Consider the following 22,451-nt stretch of genomic DNA (forward strand, 5'->3'; position numbering starts at 1 on the left):
TTTTACCAATGGGGAACCCTTAAAATAACTTTCAGAGAAGCCTCATCATTATTTATGATAAGCCCAGTTCATAGTACATTATCCTGGTGATCAATGGCAAGACAAATAAATCATTGGTATCAGCGGTCACAAATATGTATTATTTAGGGAACCCTCGGTAACTTCTGGAGGAACTCTATGGTTTCACAGAACCCAGGTGGATAAACACTGAAATTAATAAACAGTACTTTGTGTTTCCAATTAAAAAAAGTGCCGATACAATTATATTGTATTAGCAAAGTCAGAATACGTTAACTTTATTCAAAACAACCAGCTTCACTGCAGTGTTTTAGCATCCTATTAATTAAAGGAGACTTTTACATCATTAAAGTGGAGCTCCAAGGAAATAAAACCTCTGTTAGTTAAAGGCTATTTATCTTAAACCTACGCTATATCCTTCAGTAATACCTCTCCACCGTCACAGGCCTCAGATGGATAGTTGCAGGTGAAATTCTGGCATCCACTTAACACACTTTCTAAGTGAATGGATAGCGAGATGTGCAGCTGGAGAAAGCTAAAGCGGGTCTTGCATGAAACACATGATGCAAATATTACATCATGTGCTGATAAGGTACATGCAGAGAGGAGGAGAACGCAGAATACCAGGGAAGTGAACAGGGGGTTCAAGATGACTTAGGCTCAGAGGAAGTTGTTGAATTGGTAAATATAGTTTAGCTGAGTTTTATTAAAACAGAACGCATGCCAAATGTGATAAAAAGGGGCAGCTTATTACAAATGTTGCAAAACCAGATGCAAAATTCACCTTCAGTTCAGAAACTTTCTTGTGTATATCCTCCGTCTAGATCAGTGTTTCTCGACCAGGGTTCCTTCAGGGGTTGCTCACCGAGTAAGGAGAAATTTGTACCTCTCAGGCCAGTTTACCTGACACCAATTATCCTTTCGGCTGTCATTAAGGGTGACATTATCCCCACTGGCCAGCAATGTATGAGACAATCCTCCCACTGACCAATATGATAATATACGGTGATCTGTGGATTTAGTAATTATAGTGGAGGTTCCCTGAAGACCTGAAAGTTATTTCATGGGGCTCCTCCATGGTAAACAAGTCAAGAAAGACTGCTCCAGACTGATGACAAGCATCAATTAAAAAAATATAGGAACTGCTATTGTAGACATGTTTATAGTGTACCTGTTCCAGGCCTGTCATCCTTCTCTACTGAGTAAATCACTAACCTGGAACACACATATGAGTTGTTAACACATCTAATATAGGAATGTTTGCTCTGGGTGACAGTGCCCTAATAAGTAGTAAAACAAGAATATGGATGAAAGCCCTAGAGCACCCATTCTCAAACTTGCATAGTTCTCCCCAGAGGTTTTTAGCTGGTTGCTCCGCCCAGCTGATTTGAATACCCCGCCCAGCTCTCGGCAGCTCTCATCCTCGGATGCACGGATCTCAGTGAGGCTGCTCTGTGTCATCAGTTCAGAGGATTGCTGCCGATGAGAGGTGAGCACACACAGTTCAGCCTTCATGTGAAGGAGACACAGACAGCCACGCCCCCATCTCATAGCACGAGCTCTCCCTGTGAAATGTATCCAGTGTGTATAAAGTCTGCATGTCATTCTGCATCCTCACAGCTCTGTATACAAACCTCCATATCTCCTAAGCTGTATGTCACAATGACCTGTAATTTTCAGGGTGTACAGGGGACCCTCATAGATACTAGTTATTACAATTTTAAATGCTTTTGTATTGGTTGCCAGTGGGAGGAATGCCCTCTCCCATCCCCATACATTGGTGGTCAGACCTTAAAAAAAGGTCCTTGCTTTCATACAGCTGGCTCTGCCAAGTGGTGATGGTCCTGGACCTATGCAGGCATCATCTTATGGATGTTCAATCAACCTTAGCTCAAGAAAAAAGAACCCCCTGGGAACTTTTAGAGCAGTGGACCTTGTTAGGACCTACGGACCACTAAACTCATGGAGTCCGGGCAGCGCATGAGCGGGAAGCTGTGTGTCATTCAAAGGGGAAGAAACTTCCCCCATAGTGACATCATGATGCCAGAACCCGCCCGATCTCCCATCGCAGACTCAGAGACACAACCTGCTCACTGCTTTGAGCCTGCAATGTCTCCAGACATGGTCTGCGGCTCTTGCCGGGGTTCTTTTCCTGACTCGGCAGGGGGCGACTCAGATTGCAGTTATTTGCCATTGATCACTCATGGATGTGTCAGGACGGATCCATGAACATCGAGCTACTGCTGTACACAAGTCAGATTCTCTCCCGAGATGAGCTCAATCATTCACATCAGGGGTTTTAAGAATTAGATTGAGTTACTTTCACATGCAACCTAGGTCTAGAGACCCCTGGAAGGAGCTGGATTTAATCAACTTAATAATAAATAACCAACATTAAATTTTATTTTTTGTAATTCAACCTTGTAAATCAGAAATCTCTACAAACTTCCCCCCTAATACTGTAAGATAAGATTGCTTATTCCTGATTCAAGAATATTCCTGATTCAAGAATATTCATAATACAAACATAATTGAGGTCAGCCCCACTGTGTTCTAAGGCACGGGCTGACCTCTATTATGTTCATGTGTAAAATACTATTAATTTTGTGTTATGTATATTCTTGAAATCAGGAATGAATTTGTATACTATTTTCAATACATTGCCACAAAAAGTAAATTACCTGGCTTTTCTTTTTTGTATGCTACTCACATTGACTCATATCAGGGTATGTGGCCCAATTTGACCAGTAGAATCTGTACCAATACCAATCAATACCTTGCCCTATATATAGCTAACTTCTGACCAATTTTCTATAGCTGTGTACAGTAAGTGTTTGTTAACATAAAAGTGTACTTTATTCCAAAAAACTAGCTCACTTATAAACATGCCTGAAGGGAGATCCGTTCTTGTTAAGCATTTTCTCCTGCACAGAAGCCATGGAAGGTGAATAAAAATGCTAACACAAACAAAAATGTTCCTTACTCAGATATTTGTATTGTTTTCAAATCATTGGTGTTTGGAAAGATAACATCTGTTAGGGATCCAGTCCAGGAATGGTGATTGTATATGTACAAAAACACAACAGTTACTTACCACAGACCCTTAATAAATGCTCCCAGCACATTAACCTAATTGTGTATACAAAATTTACTGTCTACAAATTAGCATATACAAGCAAAAATAAAAGAATGGATTCACTATATTGCAAATGTCAACCATTCCAGTAGCCAAGGGGTTTAAAAATTCAAACAAAAATGGACTACTACCATTTTCATAGCACAGGATATGAACAAGAGTATTCTGCAACACAAGATGGGAAGTTGACTTTCTGCCACAAGAGCCAATCAAATGTCATTTTATTTTACCATAGGTTTGGTAATGAAAGGCTTTATGGGACCAGTTACTATGGCAACTAATGGTAATGAATAAAGAGCTGGCTGCTTGTGACAGTTAGGACAATTGGTTTTGCAGCTCATGCGCAGGAAGTGATCACACAATAACATCATTTCTTGTAATTAAAGTCCGCAAAACAGGAAATTATGTGAAATAATCCCAGCCATGGATACTTAGTGGTTCAACAGGTCATTTATGTGACTGTTCTAAAAAAAGTGAAATGTGTAACTATTACTTATCTGGGTTATTCGATTAAAAAAAAAAAACTGTACTGTAATCAAGCCTGTAATGACAATAATTTTCGTCTAAATTAGGGAGAATACACAGAGCTTTACCATTGACTGCAATAATCTATTTACAGCTAATGGAGGAAGCCCCTCCGAAATCACAAGGGAAAATGACACTTCTGGAAGTGTGGATCACCTGGTCACTATGGGACATAATAATTATTTGGAGGTCATTGGGAGAAAACTTTAATCAATACAAAGAATAGCAGTTTACCATTTGGAGTTTGCCCACTTTCTTATCAATGGAGTGGCATTTAACAGCATGTTTAGGGAAGAAGATTTCTATTTGCGACAAGCAAATGCAAAATGGTCAGGACATTTTCTTTTTCATCTAGCCCCAACTTCATCAAAACAGAAGGTGCGGAAAAGTCTAATAGTTTGTTTTCTTTGGAAAAATAGTCACAGATTGAGTTGAAAAACCTGTCCCTACTAGCATGCTGCAGAGCAGTGGCATTGGCAAACTAGAAGCAGTGGCCTCTCCTAAAGGACGCATCATGTTCATACCAAGTTAGGCTATATACACACCTGAAATGATCTTTTATAATCATTTCCAGTGACATATGAATGAAAGGGCGCTGTGCATACAACGCCTGTTCTGTTCTATGGAGAGTGGAGAAGGGGTAACAAGAGAGCTGCACCCCGCTGTGCTAACCTCCATTGAAATGTTGTTTCTGATCAGCCATTCCTTGATCAATCAGGACAAATCAATGTAACACTTCGGGGGATCTCTGTACGCTTCAGATTTTTGCCTGAGACAGGCACAACTGTTCCTCTTAGGGTAGAATAATTTGATGTGTGTATGCAGCTTTAGAAATAAAGTGTTGCTATCAGCAAAGCTTATGATCCCTGCTGATTGGAGCTCTGACTCAGCAAAGGTCTTGTTGGATTGAACAGCTTCCACACAAAGGGCAAGGGTCCATGTTTGCCATATGCTGGTGGGGAACAGGCTTTTTACTTAGGCTGCAGCTGCTTTCTGAAGAAAACAAATTGTAAGACTTGGCACACCTTTTGTTTTGGTGTACCTGGATTGTATTTAGCCAATGTTACCTTAAAGTTTAATGAGCTTTTAGGTCACTTCCCTTTTTCCCCAATGCTGTAAAGAGTGTTTTATACCCAGAAAACAAAACAAATATCTTTAATACAGTATTGCAATTAAAAAGAACATGTCGGGACAGAAATATGGGAGCAGCTCCTGTCTCTATGCACCTTTCAAAAAAATTCAACAACGGCAGTTCCTATATAACATGCAATCCAGTAAAACAAACAGGATAGAGATTACCTTTCCTTGGGAAGTCACGTGTTGCCGGTCAATCAGGCTGAGATGATTGGATGATGTGGAGTTCCAAGGATTATGTTGGCCTAGTCGCTGCGAGTTGAGAAAATCATTAGTAACACTCATGGGTTGATGTTCAGTATGAGCTATGTTGTCAGAATGCTCTAGAACAGCCTGGTGTGAATTTGAGCTCTCTTGGGCATAGGCTGCATCATCAAAGTGCGGCAGTAAATCTTCCTGTAGCAAATCCTCTGGATCAAGCCCTGTGAATGGTTCCGCTTGTGCATTTACTTGCTGCAGCAGGTTGTCTTCTAAAGGAGAAAAGCCATTACTCTCCATATGATCATTAAAGTGACTCAACCGAACAGAAGATCCATCTTGTGATGGAAAGCCAATGGTCATTGGAGACATTTTTGTTCCATTGTAGTTACCCTGAGAATGTGAAGGATGCACCATATGGAAATCACTAGAATGCAATTGTTCACTAGGGTTGAGGACATGTGGACTAGGTTCCTGCTTGGTTCCCAATTCTGGAAATCCTGGGCTTTCGGTAAAATCGGACAAAGAATGAGTGCCATGATTAAGGTGGTTGTTAGAGAAAGGATAATGAGCAGAAAAAGGCGGTGTAGCATTCACAGAACATGGTGCTGGAGAGTGGCTGTCAAATGTACTCTCATGTTGTGTCCCAATTGGGTTGCTACAAAAGTGCAATGATGCCGCTGATTGAGAAAACGGTTCTAAAGGTAAAGAATCTTGTAAATTCACATGATTAACCATTGGTGTTTGTTGGGCATTTGGAGTCCTATGTGGTAAAGAAACATTAATATCTATAAAGTTTTTTTGTTGGGTCATAGTGTCCTGGCACGCATTGATACTGTGCCTATTGTGCTGTGGCTGCGGTGCCGAGACCCGCTGCTGTTCGCTGGCCTGAAACAAGGCAAAATCATGGTGTGTTACATATGCTTTATTTTGCTGCATAGTCTGGGAGTGTCCATGTTGGTGGAATGGGGAGCCATTTTGACTTGGAATACTTGTGGCAGTTTGGTGGCCCCACATAGGGCTTCCATCATCAGAAAATATACCATTCCCTTGACTTGGTGGATGTATTGGAGAGCAGCTGAACTGTGATCGCGGAGACAGAACACTCTCAACTGGACTACTGTAAGACTGGTTAACCGGATGTAACTTAATAGAGTCAAACTGACTGAGTGTATCAAACTCACTGATTTTTTGGTGTGTTTGTGAATCCTGCACATGATTTAAAGAATCAACATGGAGTGGCTCAAACTCTGCTCCAAGGTTTAATTCATCAACTAAGGACACTGCGTCGTGTTGAGCAAATGCATCATCAGACAGCCCCAATGTTTCATCAAAGAGGTGCGTGTCATCAAAAAAATCCATCATCGGATCAGTCATATTGATAGGCTTAGATTCTTTAAGCACTTTAATGAGAAAACTTTACGTTACGACCCAAGCCATGGTGGTGTGGTTCCTCCAAATGGGATATTAAACATGATTACATGATTACACAACGAAATATCCTGAAAAAAAGGAAAAGAAATTAAAGATAAGCATTAATATAGCTATGAAATGATATTCAGCAAACTAAATATTAAACATTTTTGCTTGTTAAGGTTTTCTATATACAAAAATCTTTACGTTAAAGCCGAGCTATGGGGACAAAAATGTATTGCACACTATCTGAAAAGAATATAAATCCTTTCTGCGTGGACCAAATGTCTTTGTAAAATCGGATATCACCTTGTAAGAGTAGCAGCACAACATATCCTGTAGATGAAAAAAGAATTTGATTTGCCAGAAACCCAGTGTCCTAAATTCCTGTTTTAGTTGATAGGAGAATATCCTTGCTGTTCTGTTTTATTTACCTATCCCCATCCTTTTATGCCCATAATATAGTGAAAATATTCATTGTTCTCCCCAGCCCCTTCTAGCTGGGTGCACCACCTGGCACTTTTCAACAACCACCCGGCTATTTTTGGGTGGTCACAATACAGGGGCTGCCATCCCCTGTCACGTAAACAGTTTTACAAGCCTGGCAATAATGTACCTGAGGATATTATACATTTCTCAGTACAAAAACAGAGTTGGTGATCTAGAGAGGATCAGAAGATTTGGCTGTAAATTTGGGTCATGCAAAAAACAAGTGTTTTTATTGATACTATAGCTGTGATGAAAATGGAGGTTTTGTAGCAGCAGTGTTCTGGGTCTAATTACCAGCAGCAGTAACCCTGAGAATGAAATGTGAATATCTTTCACTGTATACTCCAGTTTCCTCCCAAAACCTGCTGGTGAATTACTGGCTTCCACCAAAAACAGGCCCTTGAATGTGTCTGCGTATGAGAAAGCTGCTCCAATGCTTCCAGCCTACGCACACACATGTGCACCACACATTCAGGACCAAAGAACCAATTTATGTTAACCATTGGTGGAGAGAATCAATCTATACAGCAGGCTCTGTTGCATAAAGCAGATTCTCTGCAGGCTGGTAAACAGCTCAATACATAGAAGCTGTCAACAGCCGTCGTCTGCCTGTTTATCTAATGCATGAGGGTTAAAACCGCTGTCATCAAATGCTCTTCAGTCTGTCAGAGAGCCCTCTAAAAAGTCCACATAACTATGTATCAGTAGTGTGGAACATTAAATGATAGCGCTCCATTAGATTCAATATAATGGATGCAACATTTAGAGACATGGTGATAAGGCAGCTTTAAAGCCCAACAAAACAAAGTACTATACAACTTTGCACTTTCATATTATTTGTGGCACACAGGCTGTGGCACATAAATAGTCCAAATTGAAATTAGCAAAAAAGAACAAAAGGCTTTATATTATTAAATAGTGTTTATATGGCGCCAACATATTACGCAGTGCTGTACATTAAATAGGGGTTGCAAATGGCAGACAGTTGCATGGGAGAAGGAAAGGACCCTGCCCCTAAGAGGTGGGAAAGCAGGATACAATAGGAGGGGGATATGGAGTGGTAGGAAGTAGTAAGGGTTTAGGAGACAGATGAAAACATGTAGGCAAGTTCGAAAAAATGGGTTTTGAGTGATCTTTTAAATGAGCAGAAAGTAGGAGCAAGCCTCAAAATTCAACAATTTCCTAACATTACCCAATTACGTTTCTTTAAAATCCCAACTAGTACTCTTTTGTTGGTAGCTAAATGAGAAGGTCTACTACAGTTCTCCTATACAAAAAGGCAAGCTATGGTGGGTTGATAAAGATACTTTGCAAAAAAAGAAAACATCTCAGGGGTTTAGTAAAGCTCAAAGAGTACGATGCTTGCCTTGGCATGAATAGAGATGGAAATACATTCAGGAACGAAGCAGGCGGCACAAGGTGGATCTTGGTGGAACTAAGAGGGGTATGCTGCTTGTACAGGTTGCCAATAATAGGCACCAAACCCGACTAAGGGTAGGTGCACTTAGCCTTTAAATATCTGGGTAGTTTTATAAAACTGAGATATATAAATATATCCTATTATAAAACCTACTTTCTTTTATTTTCTGCATATTCTTTTATAAAATGTTTCTATTATGGTCATTTCCCTTTTTTTTGGTTCATGAACAGAAAATATCTTGATGGTGTTTTGATTTCCAGCATCCTGGAAAATCACATTCTGGATCACACAGAATAATGACAACCTGAGGCATGCACCAGGCTAAATACTTCCAATTACAAATCGGTTGAATCTACTTTGCTGCACTTACACTTTTAAATGGCTCAGGGACCAATTTGGTTCATGGCTCTAATTTCCACCTTGGCATACATTTTGTGCAGCTGGCTGTCTTGGTAATAAACTCATATAGTTGTCAGCATCAAACTTTCCAGAAGATTATTATCTCTCATGGCTGATCAAAGCCAGAAGCCTCCAACCTTGGGCACAAATGCCACGCTTCATAAAGTCACCTATGTAAAAAGGTAAAATTTCAGCAGTACACTAGACGTCCATATACCATTTCAGTGCTGCAGATGATACAACCCCAAACAGTATATCATCAGAAACTTCTCCACTCATGAGGAACAAAGTCAGGGTGGGAGGAGAATGACAACTTGCATGCTATGATATTTATTTGGTCCAACTGCAAGTCATGACAAAATTTAGATATATTTTTTGCCATTTTTAAAAAAACATAGTACAATATGTGTGTTGCAAAGGAGTTGAACTAAATGCATACACAGTATAATCAAAATAATCATACCAGGTGCGAATCTCAGACAGGTGACTATCTGCATGGTGTTTCCAGGTCCCCCCTCTAGTCATAGATATATGACTATGGTAGGGACATTAGATTGCGAGCCCCGTTGAGGGACAGCTAGTGACATGACTATGGACTTTGTTAAGCACTGCATAATAAGTCGGTGCTATATAGATACTGTGTAATATTAATAATAATATTCAAACTACTACGTATCTAAAACATTTTTGTGTTGGGTGAGCAGGGACTAAACCCAAGTCTCAAAGTAAACATCCATTCAGTTTCTTCTTTCCCAGAGCTGCAGACAGTTGACACTGAAACAGGTGTCCTCATTGGGGGGAAATACCTTTGTCTCATGTCTTTTTTTTTTCTACCTCCTCTTTGTCCTGGACACAATTGTCACCAGAACAAATACAATGTGCGAATCTCTCCAGCCAGGACACTGACAGCAACCCAAATACTTCCCCAAAACATAAATGGGTTGCGTTAAAGCTAAACTCCAGGGATATTCCAAGACTACTTTTGAAGTGGAGCTCCCCTAGATTGCAGTTTATTAGGAAAGTTTTTGGGAGTGCTGAAACAGGTACTAATGTTATTTTTCAATGGTGAAAACCTGGACAAAAACAGGCATTTAGCTTAGAAATTGCAGAGCAAGGCAAAGCTCAAAAAGTGTTTTTGACAATATTGAACTTTAAGGCAATCCATTTATTTGATTGTGCTTCATAAAGCACCCAAAATGTGCCTGTGATAATATTGTCTAATGTAGCACACTACATAGCATGGTAGAGCATTACGCCAGTGTTATAGTACACGGCAACTTATATCCAGTGACAAGGTACTTGGGTTTACCAACCAGAATGAAAAAGCACTACATCACACCAACCTGCTCTACTATCAGTTGTGGTAAGCCATGCTTTAACACAATGCTATGGTGTGCAGGGGCTTTAAATATCTTTTTAATTTACTAATTCCTAAGAGCAATTGTCATACATCTGAAACCCAGATGGTATAATTAGAGGCAAGCATCAAAAGCAGCATCAAACAAATTCTAATCCTAGCATTCTACAGATGCGCAGCAATTAAACGGTGGAAATATCTCAGAAGTCCAGGTGTAGAAGTAGAGAAACCTAGCGGATCCGGTAAAGAAAATATCAAAGTCCAAAAAAAAAAATGGAAATATATATATATATATATATATTCTAGTGCATTTGTAAAAAACTAGGGAGCACTTATTCAAAATGTAAGGCTATAATGGGCCTGATTTATTAAAGCTCTCAAAGGCTGGAGAGGATACACTTTCAAAGGTGAAGCTGAGTGATCCAGCAAAACTGGAATGGATCTGGAGGATTCAAAACATCCGCTAGCAAATAGCAAATTCATTCAAGGTTTGCTGGATCACCCATCTTCACTGTTGTAAGTGTATCCTCTCCAGCCTTGGAGAGCTTTGATAAGTCAGGCCTGATGTGTCCAGAATTAAAACCTTCAATCCATTGCATTCCCCGTACGCCAAAATCAGCCAGCAATAATTGTCACATCTTCACAAAATATTTGTCACATTGGGGTAGCTTGTATTAAATATCAAAATGGTACGAACAGCTGTGTCGCCTTGTAAAGAAACTCACATGTAGGTATTTCCCCTGGTGGTTTATATGCAAATCTAGTCAGCCAAAAAAACAGCAGTGTCAGCAAAACTCACTCATTTCCTGCTTTGATAGAGGTATCTACGAAAAGACTGAGATGTTCATTTGTACCAAGTTCAGCTTTAAGAATGAGACACCCAGCATAAAATAAAAGGAAACCAACTGGGAGAGTGGGAACCGCTCATAATATCCACAGAAGGAATGGCCAACCTGGGAGCAAAATTCTCACCAATAGTGCCTTCAAGAGATATAACTGATGTCAGGTGGTCTAGCTTTTTACAGTCCACCAGAAAATGAAATATTAGGTTTGAATAGACTAAACCTTTAGAGGTGTTCTCCCCAGCTCACCTTTCAGTAACCAACTGGCTGTTTTTGAATGATAACTGAAAAGTTGGCTCACAGTACAGGCCACCTCCTGTCTACAGCTTCCTCCCACCCAGCTTAAAAAAAGTCTGCGGAGAAAACTGCTTTAGGTCAAGTTTTGGCTGCAATTGATAGGATACCCTGTTTCCCCGATGATAAGACACTGTCTTATTTTTTTTTGAAGGCCAAAATATGCTCTAGGGCTTATTTTCAGGGGGATGCCTTATTTACCCATGAAGAAGACTACAGTACACAGTTATTGTTCAATTTTTACCTAAAAAGGGGGGGCTGTCTTATTTGATGGCCCTGCCTTATCATCGGGGAAACACGGTAGTGGATAGTGTTAAAAGGCATTACCTGAAGCTTTCCCAGTGTCCTTGTTTTTTTCTCCTAGGTAAGTAAGGGCCAGCAAGTGCTCTACATAGCTTCCTAAAAGAAATCAAAGCAACCTGCCTTATCAGGTCTGATCAAAGTAATGAGCTAACAGCAGTAAAGATTGAATGGGAGCTCAGAGCCTCCTGGGATACGTACATCATGAATCCAAAGAGGGTTCGGGCTGTTCCTTCTGCACATGCCTGAAGACCGAGCATGAGCAGAAGGAGCTTTTCAGTCACTGAAAAAAAAAAAAAAAAAAAAAAAGCAGGCTATGTCACCCGATCTCTTCTTCTGTCCTCTCGCCAGAAGAAGGAAAAAGATGGCGGTCCTCCGCTACTTTGTTCACACCAAGATGAGGGACCATATGGAAGACAGCTCCGGAGGGGTCAATGGAAAGTAAAGTTGAAGGCCTTTTTTTGTTTTTACTTTAGTTTCTCTTTAAAGAAACCCTATATGACTTCCGGAAGCTGCAGCTTCCTATGTCACCCCCACCCCAACACACACAAACCTGCGCATGCTACAAAAATGGCAGCCTTTGGCATGTCTTTTAGCCATTTCTTGTGGCATGTACAGAAGGGAAAGCTGAAGTGTTCATACACAGTGGGCAGGACATATGCCTTGTCAGACATAAAATGAAGCTTGTCTAGGTGAAAGGTCTGCTTTGAAAAGGTATTTTACTTTTAAGCTTTAAATATATTTCACATTTGAAAACAATAAGTTGCTTAATCATTAACCAGCTAACAAAACCCTAAACTGCAACAATAGCCAAGAAAAACTCTAAAATACAAGTTAAATATTAAACAGAAAAAGGAGGCTGATCATTTCAGGGGAAATATTACCTTTCTATGAAGAGGGAAAAAAAAAAGAAAGAATGATCCAAACAAACTTATCACACATATTGCTTGTGGTAATAAATCTCCCCCCAGAAAACCTCCCCATTACGTAACTATAATTCTGCAGCACTGGAGGCAGAGAACCTAATGGTATACCAACCGATATGGCCCCATTGCTCCATCTCCCCTCTCCATAGAAATGAACACTGATGTGTGTACTGTGCTTGTTCATTCTACTGTCACTGGAAACAAACAGGAAAGATTGTTGCCCACTATATAATTCTAGCATATGTAAACAATCTTATAATCCAAGCCTCCTTCTAAAGATTATACCTTCCAGCATACCCATGTATTATGATATCCACATGACCAGTAATTGGTAAAGTTGACCATTTTATCCATATAAAGGATTTTGCTATCTGTTTTGGAAAATAAAAGTAGGTTCAAACGCACTGAAAACCCTAAAATAAGTTGATGAGTAACAACATCTTGTCATGATCCTCTTTTTTTTTTCTTGCACACAGAAGTGCCAGATAGACTTTTAGCTTGCCGCTGCAGCTGTAAATGGAAAGGAAGGCACGTTGAGAACGTCATCTGCCAACATAGGTGCAAAAGTGCAGAGCAGCGAGCGAGGAGGATGTTCTACAATACTTGGCAGTGTGTGCTCCTTCTCAGAGAGGGAGGAGGATGAAATGCACACAGCCTGCCCCAGAGAGAGAAGGATGAGACACTTCCTGTCTGTTACTGCTTTTCAGATCAAGTAGAGAGGATGTCTGCTACCATTACTGAACGGAAGGCCCTCACATTTCTAAAGCTGCTTGGACAAAAGAACTGTGAAAACAGTTTGCTCGTTAAAAGAGCACGCAGATCGAGGAGCGACGTTTACCTGATCATTCTCTCCAAGTTATTTATGTGAGAGATCTGTTTTTTTGTGGCACACGGATTATCCTGTTCATTCTTCCAGACTGCACATGGAGCAGAGTTTTTCCTTGCTTTTTTTCCTTTTCCTTCCCAACATACTGTTGTATACAGACCTAGTATACAGAATTTGGGATCAGTTTAATAAAATGTAAATGTAAAATCTCTGAGTGATCTAAGTGATGCTGAAACTCTTGCAGCCTCTTTGTAGCCACATCCGGTCTACCTGCATGAATTGAATAAATGGCAATTCCTAGTTGATGACAGTGTGCTCACTTGCATGAAGTACGGTAAAAAGGCTGCTTGTAGTTGTCATCAAAAGCCTATGTGACATTTGGAAGACAGAGATGGAGAGTTGTCACCCTATAGAAAAAGAAGTGCCGGAATGAGGATCCCCAGGCATTTTAATGAAAGCTGCAGGATTACCCATATTGAAAGGACATTATCGTATAAAGCAGAGGTAGGCAAACTCCGGCCTTTAGGCCGGATACGGCCTAGCCAGTATTCAAATTCGGCCTAACGCCCCCTAAATATTTATTGTAGGATACGGCCTAAATGAATTGTCTTGTTATAATAGGTTCCCAAGATCTTATCGATACAATCGAGTTCCTGCACAGTAACCCTAATTACTATGCCTAAAGAGCAGAAGCAACGCACAGCTACCAGTCTCCGGAAGGTTGACCTCGAAAGCTGTGTCTTCAACCCTGAATAGACTGATCAATTATTCTTCGTTCAACTCAGCAACAAAGCCCTGTGTTTAGTGTGCAACGACACCGACAGCACCGCCCCAATTTTGCTCACAAAGCACAATTTGCCAATCTCACACATGCGCAATTTTCTTTTTCTTCCTACGTCAGCCGATCTCGCGCCTGGGTCGGGTGACGTAGGATGAAGAACTCAGAAGAGAAGACAAAAGATGGCAGTGCCCTGAGTGCCAGCTCCGGGACGGTTGCCAGGACAACGTGGGACCAGATGCCAGACACCCCCGGAGTGATCGGTCTGCCCTGCGGGATTGAAGGTAAGTGTGTTTTTGGGTTTTTTTGTTGTTTAGAGTATAGTTCCTCTTTAAAACTTCCCAGCAAGTCAGTGTGAACACATGAAAAATGACTGAACATGAGCCTATAAGATCCGCCCCTGTAAGCATTTCATAGGATGGGTTGGCAGTGCCCATTATCTACCTTTCCACCGATATACACTTCATTGGAACACAATGCATAACTTACACCCAGGTTCACAAGCAATCGTATGTCTTCAGATACTAAGATCTGCAACTGGGACACCAAGATGCCAACAGGTGACACAAAGCCATACTTCATAACAGGAAATGTTACACCAGGCCTAGCACTTGTTCTGTGTATGGTATGAAGTGGAGCCATGTAGGAACTCCTAAATAAGTTGACTTAACATGAAGTAGCCCTAATCCCATCTACATTCCGACACTGACCCAAACTAATCTACCCAACCTCTCCAGAGTTTATTACAAACCATGATCCAGGAATCAAATCTGCCAGTTGTCTAGACGGAGGAGGAGCTGTACTCCACCATGGTCATAGGCAGCAAAATGGTACAAACTGAGTGCCTCTCTCAGGATGTACTACATTGTGCAGGTAAAGGCTGGGTTAGTTGAGGTCAGACCATTGGGGGAGGAAGAGGATTAAAGCCACTTAATTTAAAGCATACTGTCTTAAAATACCCATTCCACCTAACCCTGACATGTTTTGGTTCCTAGCAGATGCTGAAAGATACCTGCCAGTTTGATTCTCTTAAGAGCTCTATTGTGGGATGTTTGAACTCGCTTCCTATGACACCTGCTGTGGACATTGTACAGGTTTTCTATTCCCTCTGATATTATTATTACACAGTATTTACATAGCGCCGACTTATTACGCAGCGATGTACAAAGTCCAGTCCATGTCATGTCACTAGCTGCCTCTCTAAGGAGCTCACAATCTAATGTCCCTACCATAGTCATATGTCATTAATGCAGTCTAAGGTCTATGTTGGCCAGGAGCCAATTAACCTAACTGCATGTTTTTGGGATGTGGGAGGAAACCAAAATACCCAGAAGAAACCCACACAAACACGGGGAGAACATACAAACTCCATTCAGATAACATCCTAGCAGGGATTTGAACCTGGGACCTACCGCTGCAAAGGCCAGGGTGCTAACCTCTGAGCCACTGTGCAGCCTGGTGGAGATGCACCGGAACATGGAAAACTCCCAAATGGCTGAGAACAAAGCCAAGAAAATGTCAGGAAGATCTTACCATTGCAGTGTTCAACACAGAATTTTTTTAAAATCGGGTGGGAAGAAATTGTAGGCAGGTGGCAGCCCCTGTATTGTGACCCTACTCTTCAGTAACCACCCAAAAACAGCCGGGTGGGTATAGAAAAGTGCCGGGTGGGGTGAGCCCAGCTAAAATAAAAGGGTCTGGGAAGAACACTGCCATTGGAATATATAATCCTGGAGCTTACTTAGGGTACCAAGATCAACCAATAACAAAGGCTATTCTAAAATGGCCCTTAATTTTAAATATGTCACTGCCATCTTCTCTATCCTTACCTGTAGCTGTATAGAAGTTTTATGTATATACCCAATGATGACCATTATGTTAGGGAACTTGGTTTAAATTTTCAGAGTTTAATCAAAATCTATTCCTAGTTTAAACAATTAATAAATTGACTGTGTGAAAGTCAATAATAAGCTTCAACACCAAACCCATTTTGTATCCATCTCCAGCCAAATTTTCACTCTGTTTGCTTGAAACATGGAAACCCTATGGTTGAAAACAATACAGGTGTATAGACAGTGTCAGGAGATTTTGTTCTACTAAATTTGTACCTGCTCATCAAATAGGGGATGGAAAATGGACAATAGCATGGGAAATGGACAAATATAATACTTATCTAAGACCTAAATACCAAATCCCCCAAACTGGAGAGGATCAGAAACAGTGGAAGTCACACAATCCAATTACTGTACTAGTTCAAAGTGCAAAAACAATATCCAAGGCCATCATATATATCCATGCTGCTTCAACCTAGAAGAGTGTTTCTCAACCAGAGTTCTCTGGAACCCCAAGATTCCCCCGTAGGGTTTACTGACACCAATGATCTATTTAGTTATCTGTAAGGGGACATTCTGCCCACTGACTATGACACTAAAGTACGATGGGCTGTGGATATAGTAATAGCAGGTTCCCTGAACACCTGAAAGGTATTTCAAGAATTCCCCATATAAAAAGGTTGAGAAACACTGACCTAGAGTATCAGTAGCCTGAAACAAGTATGAAGCCAATACCATGTTGAGTTATTTTCCTAGTAATACATCAAATTGTGACATAAAGATGATACCCATAGAGCTTGTACAAGTTAGCCACCGCTGGTTCTATACAGTGATGGGTCCAATATTTGATGAGCTCCATGCCCACTTTCTAACACATGTATAGTGCCTGAAATATGAAGAGGTTTAAACTTTGGTCAATGCCAGTCATTCTCCACCAGGGTTTCATGGAACCCTCGAGTTCCTTAGAGGTTGCTAGAGTTGCTTGAGCTCTGGCACAGTTTTGTGGCCAATGCTGAGTCAGTAGCATGATACCCAAGTTCTTTTTAACTTTTTATCTGTATAAAGACGTTATTTCCACTGACAGTCAATGTTAAGTCCCCCCCCCCCACCCCCACCCCATTGACCTCCTATAGTTTTAGTGGAGACCTGAAAACTACTTCAAGGGACCCTCAGGAGTAGAAACAATGAAAAAGATAGACCAATCTAAGTGGTTTAGAGTCAGTTCCTGTTATCTTGGCACTAACAACCAGACACCCCTGACATTATTCCCAACAGATCCATCTACATTGGATTTTGGGTCTACTCTACGTGTTCCACCACTTCAAGCTGCCACTCTATAAAATACATCATTAACTGCACTCAACACAAAGATCTCACCAAAAGAGCCCCAAAAAATTGACTGTCACTGAAAAGAAGAACTTCTTGCAAAGCTCAAACATTAATAACCGTCCCAATGAACTCCATCTACAGGACACGATAATTCGTAGTATTACTCTTAGAAAACTACTAGCTACCTGGCTGTTCCTGGCATTATTCTGAGTCCCCAAATGGAAACAAATAGATTTAGAAAAAGCAAAGTGGGAATTTTTAGAACAATTTAGAACTCAGACTCTCAATAAAAAATACAAATTGATATAAACTGCAGCACTTAAAGATAAAAGTTTATCTTACGGTTTACAACATTAGCCCCCTAGCAAAGACCCACAAACACACATTGATCCTGCCAATAAAGTCCATATCCTGCAGTTTCCTGTGATTGGTAGGAAATTGTGGCTGTACGATTCCTGAGGTTGTGGCTCCCACAATTCTTATCAATCAGTAACTGGCCACACCAAGTGGGCTGCTAAAACCTCTCACTTATGGATCCTGGTCAATCTTTGAGGGAGACAAAACATTGGGGAAATATGAATGTATGACTATTTTTATATTCTTCGGCCATCACAAAAACATGCAACAGGAAAATCTTTGAAAGACTTAAATTTAAAATAATAAAGAAGCCCCACCACGTGGGCTGTGCCATTCAGCCATTTATAGACATTCCCTGGACAAGAAAGAAGTGAATGAATGTGAACAAAACATTGACTGTGTTACCAAGTTTGTCAGGTTGCTAAAAGACACAAGTTCATCAAATTGAACCGCAACGAAAATAAACAAACATACTGGAAACCTGCATTACCTAGACAGATATAACTGATCCAGAGGAAGGTAAAAAAAAAACCCCTAGAAAGCAACCTGCTGCATCCAAACACATAATATGTATACACAGAAATCTCAGACCAAACTATCAGCCCTCACTTCCTGTCAGGCTGACAACGTTTACCAGATAGGAAGTTAGGGGAACGCTACAACAGCAGCAGAGAGAAAAGCATGGGGAGGCTAGGCCCGTCAGATTTATATTGTGGTCTGTGTCTCTGTTGCAGCTTTCCCCTCACTTCCTGTCTGATAAATGTGTTGTCACCAGAACAGGAAGTGAGGCCCAGACAGCAGTAAAAGCCAGACAGGGATTGCAATCCTTTAAAATTCTATTCAAAACCAAAATAATCGTTTTGTCTTGATGTATAGTTTAGTAAACTGTACCACGAAGGTCCTATGGTTTGCCCAATAAGAACATGGGTTATTTTTCTTGAATGAACCCTCAATGCCCACTTCTGGGTAAATATTAACTCCCCTACCCCACCTCAAATAATATATTACACCATATTATCTACACCACATTCATCATGCACTGTACTTTCCAGTGTAGTGGCCACTGATCCTGTACTCCAGAGCTGGCCAGTTCCTTTGACCAGAAGAATTTAAATTGGAGAGTGATGTGACCAAGATTCAGACTCCTATTAATGTCTATATCCTCGCTGGGAGATTTCCTGTCCACGAAAGAAAATCTCTCTAATGTGAGGTCCCGACTATGATCCATGGACCTGGTGACAACCTTAACAACCTGAAAGACTTTACTGGTCACCTAGACAAATGCCATCAGCTTTCCCAGCCCCCGGCTGTAGTCTGAGGGTGACAACATTGCTCCTTCATAGATAGGATAGAGTGAGGGTTGTCACCCTGGGACAGAGAGCTTAATTCACTAGATGAAAATGATCGGAGGTTATCAGAGCTACCTCCTTTCAAAATGCAGTGTCCTTGCAGTGTCCCTTTTAGCCGGGCGCACTGGCCAACATTTTTTAGTACCCACCGGGCTGTTTACTGATAAGCTGGGTCATAATACAGGGGCTGCCACCCATCTACAATTTCTTCCCACCGGCTTAAACCAATTTCTGGGTTAAACAGTGAAAATGCCAGTTGTCTGGCTGTCACTCTGACTCACTGGCACTCTGGGCAAGAAAGAGAATACAGCCTACAAATGTCGGACGTCCTTATCTACATAACTGCTGGATCAGAGCCAAAGTTCTGGCTGAGAGTAAGATGACAGCAAAGGCAGAATCACTTCCTGGGAGAAGCACAGAGGCTGCCACTGCTGGGATCGCCCGCTCACTGGCTGTCACTAAACCTCCAGCTTCAGTCTGCCACCAACCCAGAATTAGGCAGGAAGCACTGAAGCTAGGGGCTAAACAGAGCAGCCAATCAGGAGGCCAGGATCATATGGTGCAAGTCTGTCCAATTTAACACTTACCTCCCCATGCTGCCGATGCCAGGCGGTGCTGCTGGTGGTCCCTCGGTTCTCCTTCACATATGTGGAGACGTCACATTCACTCCCATGAAGAGCCGGTCTATAGACGCATAAAATACAGATTATTCATAGGAGCAATCGGGGGTCACTCCAGGCCGGCCAATAAGGAGCCAGAAGGCATGCTGTGCCAGTGTGTGCCATCGGTGACTATCAGTCGCTGATTCTGTATATTGCAGCCTTTTCTATTTTTCCCCTATAGAAGGGATGCTGCTTGCACTTCCTGTCCATGTGACAACATTCACTGTACTTGATCTGTAAAGAAGCATTGTTGTCACCCCTAGAACAAGACTACAGAACAACCCCCTCTTTATCATTTCCTTAACATAAGCGGAGGGGTTTTGTAGTCCCAATAATCTGCTGTTCTAGAGTGACATTGCTGCTCTTTTATACATGCAGTGCAGAAAATGTTGTCAAGGCCAGGAAGTGTGTTATTGGCAGGATCTCCAAGTGAAAATAAAGAAGAAAAGAGAAAGATGAGCAGAGCCAACCATCTAATGACCAATATATGACGTCTTCGCTGGCTAAATGCTAATATCTATATAAAAATAAACCAGGGTATTGGGGCTTCTAACACAATCGTCACATGTCCATTATCACAGCCAATCTACATGTCATACCAGAGCATGTTGGTGGTCAGCATGCCCACAATCTGATCGCTATCTATGACGTGATGTGATTGGCTCCCATCTACGCATGGCATTATGACAAATATGAGATGATCACATGACAGATCATAGCCTGATCCAATGATATAATGTTAGCCTCAAGTCAACCTGGCACGACACCTGGCATTTCTTGCACCACCGTGTACACAGCGAATCAGAACCAAGCCGGCAGTTCTTTGTGGTTGCTGATGACCCCGGATCTTATCCAGAAATATGGCACAGCAGCTTACACGTTGGGAGCGGGCGCTGGGCCATGTGCAAAGGACTGGTGTCAGCGTGTCACAGACATGACCCTGTATCACCCATGTCAGCTGATTGCCAGCTGGGCATTAGCACAGCGCCTGGCATCACAGCCCAGGTCACCTTTTGTCCTTACAACTTCCAGATCTGTACAAACAACCCCAACAACGTGCCCACAGCTGATCCCCCCACAGGAGTCAGGCCACATGCACCAGGAGCACAGGGCACCTCCCCCCATGCCACAAAACCTGGCCCCTCATCCACCTGCCAACACATCACACAGCTGAGGCCAGGCACCCCCTGTCACCATGCCACCCCCTGTCACCATGCCACCCTGCCCGCATGTCATCTTACCCGGGATCCCGCCCGAGACACCAACATACGGGGTGGAGATGTAGACGGGGACCCCCTCCCCGGTGCTGATCACCGATAGATCGATCCCAGTTATCGATCCCCCCAGGAGAAGGGATGAGGAGGAGGGAGGGGGTCTCTCCCTGCAGCTCTATCAGGCCAAGTTTCCCAGTGCTGATAAAGCGGCCCCTCCAACCCCTTACGACGAGCGTGAGCTCTTCCCCCGCCTCATTTGCATATCTGTGTCCTCGGCGCTGATTGGCTGCCCGGCTGAGCCCCCGGCTGGTGATCTGGGAGAAGTGCGCAGCTCGGTTTAGTGAGTGCGTGGAGGAGGAGGAGGTGGCGGCAAGACGTGTCTGCCAGGGGCTCCCGCTATCACAGCTGGGGCTACCCCTACCTCCGGCTTCCTCCGCCTCCTCCTCCGCCCTGTATCAGCCATAATCAATGTGAGCCGTGCGCTGCTGAACTCACTCACCCGGGGTGGGCTGGGTTATCATCAGGCGGCTTAATATGGCCTCTTCTCCATAAACCAATAGGCAGGGTTGTTGCATAGTGCGTGACACTGGCAGGTACCATACTCCGGGTGTCCCCCTTACCGCCACACCGGACACGCGCTGGCTTCCATTCCTGTCACAACTTTCACACGGCGAATGTAACATACTGTCATTGGCTCATGACACACGGATAAATGTGTTCTCGTAGTGTAAACCAATGTACACCATGTCAAAATTCATCAATTGCTTATTCTTATATACATTCAAAGTAAGCTGTGACCAACCTGGGTCTTGGGTGAAAATGAAGCCGGGCCTTAAATGAGAAAAGTTCTAGTTTCCTGTATGCCTACCATTCTGTCAAATGTGGCCCCAAGGCAATTGCCCATTGTTCCCCACCCTAAAACCGCCCCGCCTAGAGACCCCATGCATCCCCATGGTGAGTATCATGCACATAAGGCCACCTAGGCCCTGGACACCAGAGGACTGGCATTCATTCTGCTATCATGGCTGTAATATTATTGGAATCTCAGTTATCTGGCACCCACGGGGAAAGGCTTATTCCGGATAAGTGTAGTTTCCACCTAACTGAGGTTTCTCAGCCATTCACTAGACTTGAGTGGGGGGACTTGTCCTCACTCACCTCTAGTGCTGAATGGCTGAGAAAAGGGAAACCCTGATGACGAATGAGCCATCATCAGGGTTTCCCTTTTCTCAGCCAATCATGGAGCTCCGCTCACCTGATTTCTCCCTCAGCCCTAGCAAAGCTGTGATATGTGTCCTTGGATGCAGAACACATGCCACAGCTCCGCCAGGGCTGCTGGAGCAATTAAAAAAGTGGAGCTGTCGGCTGCCGGTTATCTGAGTCCCGGATAACCGGGGTCCAACTGTAATACATACAAGTGCTTAGCATAGGGCTGTCCTGCCCACAACTATCATGCTTCCCCCCAATGACCTTCAACTATCATCACAGCTACCCTCCTGTATGTATATATTTATATATATATATATATATATATCTCCAGCCCTGGCCCTCAGGAGAGACAGGAGAAGCCCTGAGGGCCCGTGTTGGAAAGACTTGATAGCACCAGCACTTCTAGGAGTGTCCCAATTCCCCATTTGTGCTCTGTGGTTTATT

General features: G+C 42.4%; 1 protein-coding gene across 1 annotated transcript in view; it reads right to left on the reverse strand.

Annotated features, from left to right (window-relative positions):
• The window catches only part of CHD9 (chromodomain helicase DNA binding protein 9), a 108,351-nt gene extending 87,317 nt beyond the window's left edge, over positions 1 to 21,034 (reverse strand). The window contains 2 exon segments of the mRNA XM_072422748.1: positions 4,979 to 6,513; positions 20,826 to 21,034. Coding sequence (XP_072278849.1) covers positions 4,979 to 6,388 — 1,410 coding nt within the window. The 5' untranslated portion in view covers positions 6,389 to 6,513; positions 20,826 to 21,034.
• Between the last annotated feature and the right edge of the window lie 1,417 nt (positions 21,035 to 22,451).

Source organism: Pyxicephalus adspersus, chromosome 9 (genome assembly GCF_032062135.1).
Source record: "Pyxicephalus adspersus chromosome 9, UCB_Pads_2.0, whole genome shotgun sequence".
In the NCBI taxonomy this organism is placed as follows: domain Eukaryota; kingdom Metazoa; phylum Chordata; class Amphibia; order Anura; family Pyxicephalidae; genus Pyxicephalus; species Pyxicephalus adspersus.